The sequence below is a fragment of the Ursus americanus genome, chromosome 33 (genome assembly GCF_024610735.1).
Source record: "Ursus americanus isolate L20-20 chromosome 33, mUrsAme1.1.p, whole genome shotgun sequence".
Taxonomy (NCBI): domain Eukaryota; kingdom Metazoa; phylum Chordata; class Mammalia; order Carnivora; family Ursidae; genus Ursus; species Ursus americanus.
The window spans coordinates 7,003,305-7,022,568 of record NC_142159.1 but is presented as its reverse complement, the minus strand read 5'-3'; the positions used below and the strand labels follow the sequence as shown (position 1 = coordinate 7,022,568).

Below are 19,264 nucleotides of genomic sequence, written 5' to 3'. Positions count from 1 at the left end.
TCGGGTCTCGAAGCAGCAGCTGCAGGAAGAGCGTAGGGACCGCGAGACAAAGAGCGCACAGCCACCGCCTTTGTCCGCGCGGCCCCTTTAAGAAGCGCGCCCCCAGCTTCCAGCCCGCCTTGTATGCAAATTTGGCGGCCCGGCGGGAGCGCGCGGCTGATACCCGGGGACTGGGCTGCGGCGGTTAGTCCTCTCCCGGCCGCCGTCGCCTCCGACATATTGCCCGCAGGAGCTGCGGCGGCGGAGCGGAGAGCGCCGGGGGGAGGAGATGGGTGAGCGGAGCGGCTCCGGCTCGGCCGGGGAACGGGCGGGCGTGGGGGTCGGGATGGCCAAGATGCTGACTGCTCCCCCACGCGGACAGGATCCCGGCGAGGGAAGGGGGAGGGGATGCGGGGCACAGAGGGACCCCGCCCCCTCCTGTCGCTTTACGGGGTGGGGCCTCGCTTGTGGGGGCGGGGCATTGGCGCGGGGGGCGGGACTTCTAAAATGGAGAGGGCCCGTGGGGCTTCGGCTTTGGTGGGACCTGCTCACCTGGGCTAGAAGTGGGGCCAGGGCTTAGCGGTGGGCGGGGCCTTGGTGCTAGGGCGGAGCTCTTGGGCTGTTGACGCTTGAGCGGGGGCGAATTTTCTGGGCCGTAGGGGCTTGGCACTGCGGGCGATGGGGCGGGAAGGAGACCTTGCAGACCAAGGGAGCCCATTCTGGAGCGGGGCTTCTGGGCTAAGAGAGCTTTTATTGGCTTGTGGGCGGGTTTTCTGGGCTGACAACAGTGTGTAGGCGGGGCTTCTGGGCCCAGGGGCTTTATGTGGGTGTAGAGCTTCTAAAGAGAGGAGAGTAGGTGTGGGCAGAGCTTTTGGACTGAGGGTGCATGCGTGGGATGTTTAAGCCAGGTATAATAGGGTATAATAGTATATGAACAGGGCTTCTGGGTTGGGAGCTGGTTGGGTGCGGAGCTCCTAGACAAGTCCTTTTTGGAGACATGTGAGAAAAGCTTCTGAGCTGGGAAGCTAGGGCAAAGGATGTGTGTGTGTGTAGGCTGTGTTGCCGTGAGGAGGTTTGAACAAGGCTGTAACTTTGATTAGGACTGGGGTGGTGCTTGGGAGCTTTGTGTAGGAGCTTTGTGCAGGATGGTGCCTGGGAGCTTGGGCTAGATTGCTAAGCCAAGAGAAGTAGGTTTGGGGCCCACAACCGCAGCATTCTCCCAGAGCCCACCTCCTTGACCCTATGCTCAGGCTCTGCTCCTGACCATGAGACACCTATTGAGCTGGATCTCAGACTGGAGGAGAAGGCTTGAAGAATCGTAAGCCCAGAGAGACTTGTAGAGTCTGAACGAAGCAGTGTACGCCAGACCTAAGAGCGCAAGCCTCAGACCCCAAACTACCTGTGACACAGTGTAAACTCAGTTTCCTAGTCTGTGGAAGACCTACTTTGCCAGGTTCATTCACTCATCAACATACGCTTACAGGGCACTTACTTTATGCTGGACCCTGGTGGAAGGGAGGGATACAACAGTAAAAAAGACATATAAGGGTAATGACCTCACTGACTTTCTGTTCTAGTGAGACAGACAATAAATGTATTAACAAATGAATAAAATAAATCCCAAGAGTGAATTATTGTGGGAAAAAAGTAGAAATGAGAGTTACGGTTGCAGGTACTTTAAAAATGGCAGTCAGGGAAGGGCTTTGCGGTTAGGATACAGAAAGTGCAAGAGGTAGCAACAAGTTTGGTTTGCTTAAGGAGAGAAAGGACAGGAAGGCTGAGGCATAGAGGCCAGGCAGAGAATGGTAGGAGATGAGGCTGAGCGGTAGGCAGGGGCCAGATCAGAGGTCTCTGTGATTAGTGATAAAATGAGACACCAGGTGACCAGTAGCCAGTATCATTGCTGTTACCCTTGACCTATGCCCTCCGGCTTGAGGATCTACCTTATGTTGAGTCCCACAGGAGGACGAAGAGGTCCCAACAGGACATCCTACTGTCGAAATCCTCTGTGTGAGCCGGGATCCTCAGGGGCCTCTGGTGGGGGCCACACTTCCAGTGCATCGGTCACCAGTGTCCGTTCTCGCACCAGGTAAACCACCTCTCTTTCCCCTCACTGCGGGCTCCCGGGGGCAATAGGAACAAAGCTGTGTTTCACTGGGCTCGGGCTCTAGGATTTGATACCGCAGATGTCAGATGGGGGTTTGAGTACAGAGAGCAGCAAAAAAAAAGGCTTCAGAGGTGGTGGTCACTTGGGCAGATGCAGTGGGTTGTAGGGTAATAAGCCCAAAGGCCTGGATTCCAGTTACAGTCCTGCTCCTGATTTTCCGGTGGCTTGAACAAGTTGTCTCCCCTCTTTGGGCCTCCTTTTCCTCATCTGTCAAATGGATCTAATAATTCTTACCTTCTTGGGGAATGTTGGGAAACCCAAATAAGATGAGGGATAGGAAAAGGCTCTCTGTTGGCTCCTTTGACGGGCAGGATTAGGAGGACTCCAGCCTCGCCCATGAGCTGCTTTTCTGGTCTAACCCCACCACCCTGTGTCCTGGAAGCCCTTCTTGGTGGGGTTCTCCGGTCAGCTCCTGATGTTTTTCCCTCCCCACTTCCCAGGAGCAGTTCTGGGACGGGCCTCTCCAGCCCCCCGCTTGCCACCCAGACGGTTGTGCCCCTCCAGCACTGCAAGATCCCCGAGCTGCCCGTCCAGGCCAGCATTCTGTTTGAGCTGCAGCTCTTCTTCTGCCAGCTCATAGCCCTCTTCGTCCACTACATCAACATCTACAAGACAGTGTGGTGGTATCCGCCCTCCCACCCACCTTCCCACACCTCCCTGGTAGGTGCCCAGCTAGGACCAGCTCTGTGTGTGTGTGTGTGTGTGTGTGCGCTGACATTTGGTTTCAGTTTAACACAGCTTACCAAGTGCCCTGTACACTTGGCCTCTCACTGGGCATGGAGAGTGTAGAAGGAACAGGAAGCGAATGATTCCCGAACGCTCGCCCCTAGTTGCTCAGTACCATATGAGGCACTTGAAAGGTAGCAGAGATAAATCTGACAGATGATGCCTAAAGGAGCGTAGAATCTTAAGTGCTGTGGGGGAGAAGAGCCACAGGCGTACATGAGTATTTCAGGAGTGGAAAGATCTCCATGCCGAAAGAGAGGTGCAGGGACAGGGGCACGGGTGATCAGAGCAAGAGGGCTCACACACCACTCTCTTGTCTCCAGGGACTGTCCCACTTCCCTCCTCTGGGTCCTGTTCTGCTCCTCTAGGTAATTTCCTGGCCTGACTCAGCTGGAGGCCTGTGAAGGTCAGAGAGTGGGGACAGTCCCTGTGGAAAGGACTGAGCAGGGGGAGGTGGGGATGAAAAAAGCCCGTATATGGGCAGGCGGCCCACGTGACCCCCAGCCTCTGCCCCCCCCCGACAGAATTTCCACCTGATCGACTTCAACTTGCTGATGGTGACCACCATCGTTCTGGGCCGCCGCTTCATTGGGTCCATCGTGAAGGAGGTGATTGGGTCCCAGAGGCTGGCCGGGGACTTTGGGACTCCCCTTTCCCCTGGGGGTACCAAGGAAACATGCCAAGCCCTTCAAGCCTAAGGCAGTTCCTTGGGGCTCCCTTTGAACTTGGTTGAAGAACATTACATCCCATCACTCTTGGAGTTTCCGGGGCATCGAGGAAAAGGATTCACCTTGCCAGGTTCTGCCCCACGTTTCCGTGGGTGGGATCACAGGCCATGCTGGGTGGGATGTGGGCACAGCCCAGGTGGCCTCCACCCAAGGCCCCATCCCGTCCTATCTCGCCCTGACCCAGGCCTCTCAGAGGGGGAAGGTCTCCCTCTTTCGCTCCGTCCTGCTGTTCCTCACCCGCTTCACCGTTCTCACGGCAACAGGCTGGAGCCTGTGCCGCTCCCTCATCCACCTCTTCAGGACCTACTCCCTCCTGAACCTCCTGTTCCTCTGCTATCCGTGAGTACCCCTCACTTCACCCCTCCCTGCCTAGCACCCGGCTCCGGACCTCTGCCCTGAGCGTGGCTGGGTCAGCAGGTGCCCAGACCCGGGAGACTCACGCGGGGCAGCAACAGTATCCTCTCACATTGTCTGACAGCATCCCCCTGGGAACAAGATGATTAGCTTGCTTTTGCAGGAGCGGAAACTGAGATAGCAGGCATGATTCACCCTAGGTGCCGCCATCGGGGAGGTCCGAATGGGACTCAGATCTGAGTGTGTACGCCAAAGGAACATTCCTGGTGGGGATGCATGGGCTTTGTCTCCCTCTCCTTTCCTCTCCTCTCTGGTTCTTTCTCTTTCTCTGTCTTTTTTGGTATCTTAGCGTTTATGTAATCTCTCGGTGCCTCCCCCAGGTCTGTGTGCGTGCAAGCACCTGCGTGTGTGCATGTTTCTGTGTGGGTGTCTGTGCATGAAACGTGTGTGTGCGCACGTGTGTGTATCTGCACGTGCATGTGTGTCAGTCTTTGTGTCTCTTTGCTCACTCACTGCATCTCACCAGAGCCCACATTGTTGGGGATCAGAAGATAGTGTCTGGGAGGAGCCCAGGACTGCCCCCTTCTGGCCTAGAACTGGGGAGAATTTGGCAAGACGTCCCTTCTGGCTGTTTCTGGAGCAGGCTCCCGGCTGTCTGGGCATTTACAGTCATTTCCCAACCCCGGGGCTTTCTGGTTCATGAATTTCCTCAGGCTGGGCCAGTTCTCTGTCGTGGGAAGCTTCAGAGCCAGCTGCTCATCCCTCTCTACCCTGCATATGAGCAAAAGGGCGCTGTCATGGGAGAAGCCCCATCACACTTGTTTCAGTTATAATTCGTTTTTAATTATAAGAGTGACACATGTGTCATATAAAAACATTAAACTTTACAGAAGCTTTTACTATAGAAAATGAAAGTCCTCTATAATATTAGTCCTCCAGAAAACCATTATTTGTAGCATACCCTCCCCAATATTTTTTCAAGCATACACACATACATTTGTTTTTAACAAAAAAGGGATTAATCTATGCATGATGCCATACAGTTTACTACATTTTTCACATAATCCCATAACTTGGGTATTTTTCCACGGCAAAACATAAAGGTCGGCCTCATTTTTTTAATGGCCTCATAGTATCCCATTATATAGATTTTTCACAGTTGTGTTTATCTTCTATTGGTGGCCTTTCGAGGTATTCCTAGCTTTTCCCTATTGAAGACAATGAGGTAGGGAACCTTCTTTTGCATACATCTTTGCCCACTTGTCCAATAGTTCTGTACAGCAGATTCCCAAAGTAGCATTACTGTACCGAAAGATGCAGTCCATGTATATTTCTGATAGATATTAACAGATGGCCCTCCAGGGGTCGTACTGGTTAGAGTTGCCTTAATTTTTTCCCGTTGTGGTTTCTATCCAGTGAATCCATCCTGCTCGGATACAGGTATCCCCCAGTATTCATATTTTGCTTTATTTTTTATTCTTTCATGTGTAAATTTTTATTAATATAAGGCAGGCGTATCGTAACAAAGCAATCCAGGAGTGGTAAAAAGCTTATGACGAAAACCAACCCCATTTTTCAGCTTTTTATTTATTTATTATTTATTTATTTATTTATTTTCGATTTTATTTATTTATGTGACAGAGAGACAGCCATGCTAATCTTCTCTGTATCGTTCCAATTTTAGTATATGTGCTGCCGAAGCGAGCACCCATTTTTCAGCTTTTTAGTCCCACTTCTCCAAAGCAATCTCTACTGTTTCTGGCTTTCATGTTTTTTGAGTTACCCCCATAATTCTAATATCTTTGTACCTTTATTCCTTTTAAAAACATGTGATTGATTTTATAAGTTGGATAATAGGTTTACAAAGTTAAAATTCAAAACGTATAAATATGTGTAAAATGTATACATTTAAAATGTGTAAAGAATATAGAATGAAAAAGTCTCTCCTTGGCTCCTGTTAGCTGCCCAGTTTCCCTTCCAAGAGGCAACTACCAATATTTCTGGTTTCTTGCATATCCTGGAAATAAGTGTTTTATGCATATACAAGCATATCACACACATGCTTGCACACATACATTGATTCCCTTCAATGACAGATGAAGATTTACTTAGTTCACCCTTCCATCCATACTATTCCCAGTATTTTATAAGTGTTATTGTTATTCTTTATTGATTATCTTTTCCAACAATGTCAGTATGCCTGTATTTTTTAGTTCATCAACAATGGTATCTTAGTCCCTTTTATGTCGATGGTAATATTAGGAACTCTACCCATCCACTTTTCCTCCCCCCTTCCTCCTCTCACTTCCTGGCAGCTAAACTCTTATAATGTTAAGCTTGACATTCACATTCTCCTATATAACGACATTTAAATCTTCCATTCTTTGTCCAAGGTTAATTCTAAAACCTAAAAAGCAGTAAGTAGTCTTGATGTTAAGAGTATGAAAATATCGTTCACTTCAGGGCCAAGTAGATGATATTCCTTCTCTATAGTTACTAAATTATAATCTTGGGCCTCTTAAAAAAAGGAAGTTCCTCATGTCAAAGTCAAATGGTTTCTCTTTTCTTACATTCCATCATTTGCTTAAAATCATGTCACATTTTAGTCTGTTTCATATTTAGATTGTAACTTTCTTATACAGCCTTTTTTTTTCTTGGAGTTCTAATTGCCTTTCTTTTTTCTTGTTGACAAAAGAATGATGGGCCTTCAACATATCCTCAAGTTTATCCAGCCTCTCAGTCATGCTACCTGTTGCCTGGAGTCCATTTTTCCCCCTAAAGACATCCCTCCTGGAGCCCTCCATCCTCCTGCTCCAGTCTGGAGTGGTTGTTCTTTAGGCCTGCTGTACAGCTCTCAGCCTGGGACTTCCCTTCGCTGCCCTCCTGGGTTGGATCCACTGTTTCCTGGATCCCATGTCTTCCTCTTTCTTGGTTTTCTCCCTTATTTTGCTGGAGTGCATTATCAGGTAATTTCCTTAACAATGGGTATGTGGGAGGTATATACATTCTGAGGCCTTGCATGTCTAAAAATGTCTTTATTCTGCCCTCATACTTGATTGATGGTTCAGCTAAATGTAGATTTCTAAGTTCAAATTCATATTCTCTCAGAAGTTTGAAGATACTACTCCATTGTCGCTAGCATCCCATACTTCTAATGAGAAGTCTGATGCCAGTTTGATTCCAACTACTTTGTAGATGACTTGTTTTTCCTTTCTGAAAACTTTTAGAGATATCCTGTTTATCTTTTGATTATTGAACTTTCACAAGGAGGTGTCTGGTGTGGGACTTTGTCTTTCATCTTATCAGTACTCTAGGGCTCTTAACCTGGAGATTTGGGTATTTCTTCAGATCAGGAAAATGTTCTCCTATGATTTCTTTGATAATATCTTCCCTTCTATTTTTTTTTCTATTCTCTGTGGGACTTCTGTTCATCAGGTGGTAGACCTCATAGATTGATCATGTGTTTATTCTCTTATATTTTCTCTCATATTTTTCATCTCTCTCCCTTTCTCCCTCCCCTTCCCCCCATCTTTCTTTTTCTCTGTCTCTATCTCTCTCTCTCCCCCCTCTGTCCCTGTCCTCTCTCTCTTTTTACTTTGCCTTTAGGGAGATTTCCTCAACTTTATCTTTCAGCTTTTTTATTGAGTTTTTCAGCAATCATATTTTTCCTCTCTAAGCCTTTCTTATTTTCTGATTGTTCTTTTCTCATAGCATTCTGCTCTTGTTTTAAAAATCTTTTCTGTTCCCTCAATTTTGTCTTTCCACTGGGGTTGGTTTTTTGTTTCATGCTGCTGGTTTTCTAAGCATAGTTCGTTGTTTGGTCGTCTTTACACTGACCAACAAAGGACTGAATAGGTTGGAGCGCACTTCCTCTCGCTCTGCCATTCCATATGTGAGTGGGAGGCTTGAGCAGGAATTCTAAGGACATGAGCAGGACACACTGACTGGCCGACTTTGCTTCAGGAGGAGGGAGTGTGGTGCTAGTTGTCAGGTTGTGGGCCCCCATAAACCAGAAGCCAGAGTGAGGGGTTACTCTAGGGTGCCCCCATTATAGACCACAATTCTCCCTAGACAGTTTATTCAATTTTTTTTACAGAAGAATCCTTCAGGGTGGGTTGAATATGAGATAAGAGAATAAAGGGACTGACTTCTACAAATAAATGCAGATCTTTGTTTAATCCCAATTGTTCAGTCCTGCTGCCTGATTCTGCCCTTTATCAGCTGTGCCTACTTCAGGTCAAAGTCTCTCTTGGGTCATTGGGCAGATAAGCTCCTACCCCCAGTGCAGCCCTCTCACAGCATATTCTAGACCTACGCCATCCAGTTCAGTAACTTCTAGCCACCTGTGGTTATTGACCATTTGAGAGAGGCTATTTTGGATTGAGGTGTGTTGTAAGTGTGAAATAAACTTCAGATTCTGAAGACTCAGTATAAAAAAAGAAAGTAGGGGCACCTGGGTGGCTCAGTCAGTTAAGCATCCGACTCTTGGTTTTGGCTCAGGTCATGATCTCAGGGTTGGGAGATCGAGCCCTGTGTGGGGCTCTGCGCTCAGCGGGGAGTCTGCTTGAGATTCTCTGCCTCGCCCTCTCCCTCTGCCCCTCCCCCTACTCACGCGCACTCCTGTGCATGCTCGTTCTCTCTCTCTAAAATAAATAAAATCTTTTAAAAAGAGAAAGTAAAAATCTCATTTGTAAGTAATGATTATATGTTGAAATGATAATGTTTTGCATATATTGGGTTAAGTGAAATAGAGTGTTAAAATTAACTTCGTATTTTTTTTCCATGTGGCTACCAGAAAATTTCGAAGTACATATGTGATTCTCATTATATTTCTGTTGGGCAGCACTGCTCTAGATGATGGCTTCCTTCCTCATCTGTCAACATGTTTCCATCTGCTTTCTAAATTTGTCAAAATCACTTGTGAACTGATAAACCCCACTCCCATTCTTTTTGCTGATATGAACTTATTTTCTACGTTTATACTGTCACGCCTTGAGTGGAGAAGATGAGAGGGAATCTGCCATCTTGCCTGGGAAGGAGCTTCTAATTTGTGACCTGTGGAGCAGTCATTTGTTGTTACCAAATAATTTAATTCTATCTGCAGTCCTTCTTAGAGGCAAAACCAGGGAGATTCTTAAGGACTTGGCCTTAGGTTTGGGTCTGAATCCCTTGTGTGTTCCTGTAGGTGCCCCCCTCCTTCATTCCCACAAGGTGTCCAGAAGAGTGTTTTGGGAATCCCATTTCAGTCTTTTCTGTCCCACAGAATCACTGGTCTCTCTTTTCTAAACAAAATTTTATGGATCTTCTGCTTTGGGTCAAGCACCGTGATGAGTGTTGTTGCAAGGTTTAAAGAGAGTATTTATGCAAACACGAGGTGTAATGCCTAACTGAGTGTAGAGAATCAATACAAGCTCTGTAAGTTAGGGCAAATTAAGGAAACTGAGGCTCATAGAGGTTAATAACTTGCCCTAAATTACAGTACTAGTAAATAGCAGAGCTGGGATTTTAATCCTGGCCTATTTGACCAAAGGTTATGCTCCTGACCACAGTTCTCTAAGTTATCATACTTAACCTTACCCCCGGGGAGAATGGGTAGCATCCCGATTTTATAGGCCAGAAAGCAAAAACCCAAAAAGGCCAACTGCTTGCCCAAGAACACTCATGTATCCCTTCTTGGAACATCAGAAAAAAGGAAGAAAAAATCATTACTGACAAGAAAATGCATTCTCAGTGGCCCTGACTCCTGGGTGCAGCCCAGGGACCATTCTGCGGCTCTGTCTGAAGACCTAGAGAAATGGATAAGCCCCAAGCTGAAAAAAGGAATGTGTGTGAATAGCACCTACTACAATGTTCCGTGGACCGTGCTAGGCACTTAGCTACTTTTCCCCCCTTTTTTATTTATTTGTTTTTATTTAAAGTAATCTCTGTGCCCAACATGCGGCTGGAACTCACAACCCCCAGATCAAGAGTCCCATGCTCCACCAACTGATCCCGCCAGGCACCCTGACTCTTAACTACTTTTTACAATTATCTACTTTCCTGGGCTTTGGGCCCACCTAGTTTTCTCCTCGAAAGGTACCAGCCATAGACTCAAAACACCCCTTGACTAATTAGCTCCGGCCCTAGAGGCACGGCTCAGAGAAAGGGATTCGTATTGTTGTAAGGGCCCATTTCAGTGCCTGGCACATAGTAGGCACACAAGAGATACTGTTCCTGAGCCTCCTTCCTCCACAAGCTGCAGAGCTGCCCCCCGAGTATGCAGTAGACCTCTCTCTCTCGTGGTAGCACGTACATTTTTTTTTTTTAAGTAAGCTCCGCGTTGAGTGTGGGGCTTAAACTCATGACCCCTGAGATCAAGAGCCACGTGCTTCTCTGACTGAGCCAGCCAGGCACCCCTTGTACATTTTTAGCTAATTAATTACGCATAGTGTTTGTTGAATATGTGTCTTGGTCTTTGGTACCAGACAGTTCTGGGTTTGAATCCCAGCTCTGTTGCTTCCTTCCTGGTCGGGTAACCTTTGAGAATCCACTTCACCTCTCCGAGCCACAGCTTCTTCAAAGGAGTACAAAATAATAGTACTGAATACACAGGTAAAGTGCTTAGTACGGCGTCCAGAGCACAGCGTGTGCCCAACGAATGTGAGCTATGAGGGTCACTGTTAGTCAGCAATAGACCACGAGGCAGGGCCTCATCCCTGCTTCCTCCTTTGTCCCCGATGCTCGGCACAGTGCTTGGCCTGCAGTCGATGCCGATACCTATGTTGAATGTCTGATCAAAGGATGGCTGGATAGAAGGATGGGTACATTCTCCCCTCTTGAGTTGCCGGGAGAGCTCAGGCCCAGGGAGGAAAGAAGATTCCTTCCGTGGGTAAGGGTAGGGATCGTGGCCCACGGGCAGGCCTCCGCTCACCACTGTCTTCCCCAGCAGGTTTGGGATGTACATTCCGTTCCTGCAGCTGAACTGTGACCTCCGCAAGACAAACCTCTTCAGCCACATGGCCTCCATGGGTCCCCGGGAGGCGGTGAGCGGCCTGGCGCGGAGTCGGGACTACCTGCTGACGCTGAGGGAGACGTGGAAGCAGCACACGCGGCAGCTGTACGGGCCGGACGCCATGCCCACCCACGCTTGCTGCCTGTCCCCCAGTCTCATCCGCAGCGAGGTGGAGTTCCTCAAGATGGACTTCAACTGGCGCATGAAGGAAGTGCTGGTCAGCTCCATGCTGAGCGCCTATTACGTGGCCTTTGTGCCCGTCTGGTTCGTGAAGGTACGTAGCTCAACCCAGGGAGGGCAGGGGCCTGCCTGGGGCCTCACCCTGCTGCCCGCCGCACAGGAGCCCTCCTGCTCGCGTGAATAACCGCACCATGTTTGATAAGAGTCCCATCTGTTCTCTGGAGAGCTAGAGCAACAACGACCCCGATTTCAGAGTGGAAAGAACAAGGCTCCCTGGGAAGGAGTAGCCCGCAGAAGGTCACCCAGCCGACGAGGGGCCATGACATTGTTCATAATACTTGATAACAGAAAGCAGGGATGTAATTCACTAGGCCTGCTTTGGCCTCGGCGTGTCACAGGGTCCAGCTTTATCATGAAGTAGGAAAGCCAGGATTCATCCAGACCCGAGTGAGTCCAAAAGCCCGCGCTTTCTCTCTAGTTTGTATGGCCTCCTGGGAAGGCACCTCCCCAGCAGACAGGAGGCTTGAAACATTTCTCCAGGGGTGGACTGCACTGAATGGTTTGGGGCTGAGAGGACTTTATGTTTCTTGAGCACCTACGATGTGCTAGAGCTTTCGTGAGTGTGATAACCCTCCTGCCACCTGTCAGGGGCGCTTGGTAGCTGTTCTTACCATGGGACAGAAGAGAAAGCGAGAGCACAGAGAAGCGAAATGACTTGCCTGGTGTCACATAGTTAATAAGCAACAGAGCCAAGATTTGGACTCATGTCTGTTGGACTCCAGAGCCTGTGCTCTGGCTCAGAGTGGTAGGCAGTAGGAGCGATTTTCCTGTAAGAGGAGCTGGTAGACAACTTGAGTAGTGGGCACAGGGGCTCAGCCCATGAGTAAGCCCCCTTTATTAGGTGTTTGATTCTCGGTCTCAGGGCCCCCAGAAGGCTGCCCCGCTTTCTGAGACAGATCGAGTCAGGGAAGGGGGAGGCAGGGAGGCCATTACGGACATCCCAGGCCTTACCCATCTCCCGCTGCCCCCAGAACACGCATTACTATGACAAGCGCTGGTCCTGTGAGCTCTTCCTGCTGGTGTCCATCAGCACCTCCGTGATCCTCACGCAGCACCTGCTGCCCGCCAGCTACTGCGACCTCCTGCACAAGGCCGCTGCCCACCTGGGCTGCTGGCAGAAGGTGGACCCAGCGCTGTGCTCCAACGTGCTGCAGCACCCGTGAGTCGCCCTCCCCTTCCCTGTCCAGCCCCAGCCCTTGTGGTCCGTGACTTTGGAGTCACTGGCTGCCTCCCTCACCAGCTCCTGCATTCAGTCGGCAGGTGGTGGCTGAGCATGTCTCGTATGCTAGGCCTTGTGGCCAGAGTGGGGTATGGCCGGGCCCAAGGCAGACGCGTCCCCTGGGCTTAGGTAACTTGCAGTGCGCCGGGGATCGGAGGAGGCCAGGCAGTAAATTCACGGACCTCGTTGACTTTCTACTTCACTGACGGTCGCTTAGGCAGCTCATTGACCGATTTGCTCCTGCCTTCATTCCTTGCTTCTCTCCTTCTGTTACCTGCTCACTCAACTGCTCAGTCATCAGGTCACCTCCTTTCCAGCAGACGTTTACTTCCGAAGCCATACCGGCCTGGTGCTCTCTACCGGACAGAGGAGCTTGGACTTTGACCTCCAGGCAGAGGGCGGCTATGGAGCTTTTGGAACAGTGGAGGAACCCATTCCGAGCTGCCTAAGAGACATCAGTGTGGGCAGAGGATAGGGTGCCATGTTAGCCGGTGGTGACCCCTGGCCAGGGAAGCAGAGCCACGGAGAGGGAATGACCGAGACAAGGTCCTTGAGGAGGTCAGTCTGGTGGGGGTGAGCACCGCATACACAAATGGTTATAGGATGATGGGAAGAAGGAAGCCCGGCTGCAGGACAGCTGCAGAGACAGAAGCACCGGCTCAGGAGCTCAGCCTCCCCTCAGCCTGGCTCATCCTTCGTGGCTCATCCTTCACGGTGCCTTCCTCACCGTACTTTTCACCCAGGTGACCCTCACTTTCCTGCCTGCATCCCCCCATTACACTGGAAGCTCCTCAAGGCTGGGCCCACCCGAATCACATCTGAGGCTCGGGCCCAGCACAAGGTGTGGCAGAGAAGAGGCCCCTAGGACAGGTTTATAGAGGTAGGTCCATCAAGAAGCAGAGATGCAAAGGGAGGGAGGCCACAGAGACACCTGGCTGGCTCAGTCGGTACAGCATGTGACTCTTGATCTGGGGGTTGTGAGTTTGAGCCCCACGTTGGGCATAGAGATTAGTTTAGATAGATAGATAGATAGATAGATAGATAGATAGATAGATGAAAAGTAGCTAAGTGCCCAGCACGGTACCTGGAACATTGTGATCGGTGCTATTTACAGACATTGCTTCTTTTTGCTTGGGGCTTGTCCGTTTCCCCAGGTCCTCAGACACCGCCCCATTAGGGTCCCTGGGCTGCCCCCAGGAGTCAGAGCCAATGAGAATGCTACATTTTCTCATCAGTAGTAATTTTTTTCTTCCTTTTTTCTGATGTTCCAAGAAGGGAAACATGAGTGTCTTTGGGCAAGCAGTTGGCCTTTTTGGGTTTTTGCTTTCTGGTCTATAAAACGGGGATGCTGCCATGCTCCCTGGGGTAAGGTTAAGTAAGATAACTTAGAGAACTGTGGTCAGGACCATAATCTTTGGGGTCACATAGCCCCCCGTGCTAGTCAGGGTCCCTCCCAGGCTCTGTCCAAATGGTCGAGGTAAGGGCATAGACATTGGCAAACGGGCCTCAAGGGGGCTCAGCTTAGCCTTAGCCTCTGAGGGGAGGGCGGAATAGAAAGGTAGAATAGAGCTGAACATGAGGAGAAACCTGTCCATAGCTCACCATGGTCCGCAGAGAAGACCCAGGCTCCTTCGCATGTCTTCCCCGCTGATGAACTGGGTCCTGCCAGCCTTTTCTGCCTCCTCTCTTACCATGCCTTCCCCACTTACCTCTGCTCGAGCCAGACCAAACCGCTTCGGATCCTCAGTTTCTATATGCATGTTTGTATGCAGGCGTTGGCACGCGGTGCTTGTTTTGCCGGGAACACCCTTCCCACCTTCCTCTTCTTGACTGATTGCTGTGCATCCTTTAGCAGTTTGCTTCCTCCAGGAACAGTTTCCTCACCACCCAGGATGGGTTCCGTGCCCCCTACCCCACGTTCCCACAATCCCATAATGTCATGATCATTGCACCTAACACTTTCTGCTCTGTTTGCTTAGTTACTCACCTGTTATTCCAGGAGGTCAGGGTCCTTGCCTGTCAAGCGCTCAGCCGTCTCACTCCTGGCAGTTTGCCTGGCTTATAATAGGTCCATGGTAAATTTTGGTGGTTTGTGTCTAGTCTTTTTTTAAGATAAAATTTACATATGGTGAAATACACAAATCTTTTTTTTTTTTTAATTTAAATTCAGCTTAATTAACATATAGTATATTATTAGTTTCAGAGATAGAATTTAGTGATTCATCAGTGGCATATAACACCCAGTGCCCCCCTTAATCCCCTTCCACCCAGTTACCCCATGCCCCCACCCACCTCCCCTCCAGCAACCCTCAGTTCGTTTCCTAGAGTTAAGAGTGTGAAATGCACAAATCTTAAAGTGTACAATTCTTCGAGTTTTGATAGTCCTATACCCCCATGTATAGGTAGGCCTGTACCCCCATGTGGAGGTAGGCCTGTACCCCCATGATAGGCAGACCTGTACCCCCACATATAGATAGAACAAGGTGTAGAACATTTACAGCCTCTCAGAAAATTTCCTTGCGGCTCTTCCCAGTGACCGGCCCCCACTTACCACTACCACCCAGACAACCATTTTTCTACTTTCTTTCAAAACTAGCCTGTTCTGCAGCCTCACATAAATGAAATCTTGGGTTCAGTTTCTTTTTCATTCGGCATATTGCCTGTGAGGCTCATCCATGTTGTTAGGTATACCATGATAACTAGTTTTCAAAATTTTTTTAAAAAGATTTATATGTGTATTTGAGAGAGAGATGGAGAGAGCATGCACATGAGCAGGGGAGGGGAAGGGGGAGAGAACATCCAGGCAGACTCCCACTGAGCGCGGAGCCTGACGTTTCTCTCACAAGCCATGAGCTCAGGACCTGAGCTGAAACTAAGAGTCAGACACTTAACCGACTGAGCCATCCAGGTACCCCGATAACTGGTTTTTAAATGAATGAATCAAAAAGGAAGGAACAGGGGTTAGAGTTTTTCGTAGACAGTGATTCTCTGTCCTCTGGCCCAGGACCCTTGGAGTCCCTGGGAGATGTGGCAGAACTAGAAGATCCCATCATCCCGTTCCCATGCTCACCGAGGCCCCTCTGTGCCAGCCCTGTGCCATGCTCTCAGGACAGAGAGATGAAATGGACACGGTCTCTTCCCTCAAGGGCCCCCGGACGAGTGAGGGATACAGGGAAATAAGCGATGACACACTGGGGAAAGTGGACCAGTAGCAGGAGATTCAGGGAGCTGTTGAAGGATGCCGAACTCTGTGGGGAGTTTGAGAAAGGCTTTCTGGAGGATCCCGAGTTTGGAAAGAGCTTGCCAGAAGCATACAGCATCAGGAAGGGCCGTCTAGTGGGAGGGAGTGACTTACGTAGAGATCTGAACAGTAGGCTGTGCTGCAGGAACTAGAAACCACTGGGAACGGCTCCAGGCAAGCTGTGCGGTGGGAGTCATGGAAGACCGTGCAGGGCTCAGAGGCCCCAGCGAATCTTTGGGGACTTGACTCCAAGGGCACTGAAAATACTTCAGAGGGTTTTGAGCAGAAAATAGGCTCAGCTTGGTGTTTTACAAAGACCACTCAGGCGGCTCTGCAGTGGACCCATTGCAGGCTAGAGGTGAGAGTAGGTGAGGAAAATGCCAGGGCACCTGGGTGGCTCACTCAGTTGGGCATCTGCCTTCGGCTCAGGTCATGATCTCAGGGTCCTGGGATCGAGCCCCGAGTCCATTCGGGCTTCCTGCTCAGCAGGGAGTCTGCTTCTCCCTCTCTCTCTGCCCCTCCTCCTGCTCCTGGTCTCTCTCTTTCTCACTCAAATAAATAAATAAAATCTTAAGGAAGGGAGGGAGGAAGGAAGGGAAGGGAGGGAGGGAAGGGAGGAAGGAAGGAAGGAAGGAAGGAAGGAAGGAAGGAAGGAAGGAAGGAAGGAAGGAAGGAAGGAAGGAAATGCACCCAAAGAGGGAAAAAGTTTTTCTTGACAGTCCCTCAGACATGAATCTCAACTCTGGACCTTCTTCTGACTCCCATGAATTTCTCATGATTCTTACCCCGTTTTTACGGAGGAGGCACCTGAGACTCAGAAAAGGAAAGTCACTGTGTCTAAATGATAGAAGTGGGAGTAGGGCCCTGGTGGTTACACCAGGCCCAGTGTGCTGGTACCCCCTTTCGTGGGTGAGCTGGGTGTAAGAGGCACTGTTGGGCTGTGCCTCCAGGTGGACGGAGGAATGCATGTGGCCACAGGGCGTGCTGGTGAAGCACAGCAAGAACGTCTACAAAGCCGTGGGCCACTACAACGTGGCCATCCCCTCCGACGTCTCCCACTTCCGCTTCCACGTGAGTCTCCTCCCCTGGGAAGGAGGGGCGGGGCCTGATCTCTAGCGGGGAGGATCCCGGGCCAGGAGGGAGACATCCTAGCAACAGAAAGCTATTTTCAGTATTTTTCAAATCCAAAGGAAACCGCACATGGGCAGCACAGGACAGCCCCACACACGGTGACTTCATAACTGCTGCTCACTTGGTAGCAGGTCTTTGAAAACGTCGGGTGGAGGCGGGAAAGAGGACACCATAAAAGGAGGGGTTCTTAGGGGCAAAAATCATAACTATCCTCATTCTGTATGGTGTGCCTGACACAGTGGTAAGCACCTGCCACACACCCTCCATTCAGCCTTCGCTTGTGTGTGAGAGAAGTGCCAGGGCTATTCCTACTTTCCAAGATTGAAATTGGCCTAGGGTCTGACTTGTTCAAGGGTGCCTTGCTGGGAAACTTGGGGTCTGATAGTAAGGACTCATGGACTCAGCATTACGAAAAGAGCTGCTAAAAATCACTGAGGCTAGTGGTCTCCATTTTATTTACTTATCTTGCTATCAGAATCCTTTTTTCCAACACCATCAAGACCTCATGGCACCACTCTATTTGAAAGGTTTGGGACTCCCTTCACTTCCCACTCACCACTGCTATAGGCCCCTAAAAAGGCCTCCTTAGATCCTGGGGTTCCAAGGAGCACAGTGATCCAAGAATCACCCAGAAATCGTTATCTGGGTGATGTCTTCACAGTAGTAGAGAAAGCTGAGGCCCAGACAGGAAAGGGACTTGCCCAGGGTCCTGCAGGCTGTCCGGTGCCGAGCTGAGCCTGGCATGCCGGTTTCTTGGACTCCCGTTCCCTGCCACGTCTCTTCCCATCCTGTAAGCAGCTCTTAAGGAGTAGGTACCTTGGCCCCTGCAGAATCGAGATTCCCTAGATGTCGATCAGTCTTTGGAACTGATCAAAACATTCTTCTTGAGTCTCTGCACTCTCCCTTGCTTTGTGAATACCAGGTCAGAGTGAGGTGTCACCACATGCCCTGGAAGCTTCTGGCCCAGGTCAGGCTGCTACCCGTGAAGAAGTGCGTGACTCAGGCTGTAGAGTCTGTAATAACTTTCCATGCCTATGTCGTAAGAGTCTAATTGGTTCGGGCCTGACCAGGAGGATCACCTATAAAAAGGTGTCGATGGTAGACCAGAGAAAGTTTGAGGGAGCAAGCAAGGTCTCTCAAGAAAAGCTTCCTGGAGGAGGGTGGGAGTTCAACACGGTCTTAACTTCTGCGGGAGGCTGTCATCTGGACAGAAGAAAGACCACAAGCAAAAGCAGAGAGGGTGGCAGAGTCCCCGCCCACGTCTGCATGGGGCCCCAAGAGCTTGTCCCCTTCACTGCCCCCCCCCCAGAACCCCCATCCAGGAGGCACGTTTCTGGAACATACTTTCCAGTCCCTGCCTACCTTTTCCTGGGCAGTTCTTTTTCAGCAAACCCCTGCGGCTCCTCAACATCCTTCTGCTGCTGGAGGGGGCTGTCATTGTCTACCAGCTGTACTCCTTAATGTCTTCTGAAAAGTGGCACCAGACGATCTCCCTGGCGCTCATCCTCTTCAGCAACTACTATGCCTTCTTCAAGCTGCTGCGGGACCGCTTGGTTTTGGGCAAGGCCTACTCCTACTCGGCCAGCCCCCAGAGGGACCTGGACCACCGGTTCTCCTAAGCCCCAGGGTGACCCCAGGGACAGCATCCACGCTTCAGCCGTGGGCTCTCTGGGAAGGGGCTGTCGGGGAGGGTTGGGTGAGGGGCAAAAAAAAAAACACAAAAACAGACAAAAAAACTCACCAGAGCTTTGTATTTTTGTTACATACTGTTTGTTTCTTTGATAATTGATGTGATTATTAGGGGAAAAAAAAAGTCCTATTTTTATACTCCCATCAAGCCTGTGTGTCCTTTGTTTCTTTCTCTTCTTCTTGCCTATCAGGCAGAGAGCAGAGGTTAGGATTCTGGGCCAGGAAGCCCCACGTGTGGCTTCTAGGGCCCCTGTGGGTCCTGCCTTCTCCAGTAGAGAAGAGATGGGGCATCAGAGGTCGTGGTAAACTGATGGCCGAATGCTGTGTACCAGACGTTTTTCTAATGTGTATTATAGGCCTGTCTCAATCCAACTTCTGTGGCAACCCTCGGAGGTAGGTGCTGTCCTTCCAATTCTATAGATGAAGAACGAGCTCGGAGAACTAGAGTGACTTGCCGAAGATAACACAGCAGTCCAAAAAACCCTCCCCAAAGACAGCAGCACTGTCCTAGCCGAATGTGATGTCCGGATTCTCTCAGCATGCAGTCTCTGAGGCCCTGCTCTGTGTCACTGCTGCGTACAGGATGCCCAGACACAGAAATAAAAAAGCCACGCTACACTGGCATGGGTGTAACAGTTCCAAGATACAGAGTAGCACAGGAGAGAATCTTTAATGCTCTCTGCACTTCTTGGAGGAGGGGATAGTCGGAGTTGTCAGCCACTTCCTAGGTGGACAAAATGGGGGACAGGCACGTCAAGCAGAGGAAAGGACACATGGAATAGCACAGAGATTTGGAACA

At 50.0% G+C, this 19,264-nt stretch overlaps 1 protein-coding gene and 1 non-coding gene across 6 annotated transcripts; one reads left to right on the top strand and one right to left on the bottom strand.

Annotated features, from left to right (window-relative positions):
- The first annotated feature begins 120 nt into the window (after nucleotides 1–120).
- Nucleotides 121–18,609, top strand: TMEM39B (transmembrane protein 39B). Of its 5 annotated transcripts, XM_045782365.2 has the most exons (9): nucleotides 121–272; nucleotides 1,942–2,068; nucleotides 2,587–2,806; nucleotides 3,397–3,480; nucleotides 3,785–3,939; nucleotides 10,883–11,219; nucleotides 12,157–12,344; nucleotides 16,596–16,716; nucleotides 18,153–18,609. In XM_045782365.2, the coding sequence occupies exons 1-9, from the start codon at nucleotides 269–271 to the stop codon at nucleotides 18,393–18,395; spliced, it is 1,479 nt and encodes a 492-aa protein (XP_045638321.1). In that variant the 5' UTR covers nucleotides 121–268; the 3' UTR covers nucleotides 18,396–18,609. The 5 variants fall into 5 exon arrangements, with proteins under 5 accessions (XP_045638321.1, XP_045638323.1, XP_045638322.1 ...); XM_045782367.2 differs by lacking the exons at nucleotides 121–272; nucleotides 1,942–2,068 and adding an exon at nucleotides 3,196–3,240 and having other exon boundaries at nucleotides 2,668–2,806; XM_045782366.2 differs by lacking the exons at nucleotides 121–272; nucleotides 1,942–2,068 and adding an exon at nucleotides 3,196–3,278 and having other exon boundaries at nucleotides 2,668–2,806.
- On the bottom strand, nucleotides 5,561–5,662 carry LOC123782486 (U6 spliceosomal RNA). The gene has a single exon (XR_006776980.1). It is a non-coding gene; the product is annotated as a U6 spliceosomal RNA (small nuclear RNA).
- Nucleotides 18,610–19,264: the final 655 nt, after the last annotated feature.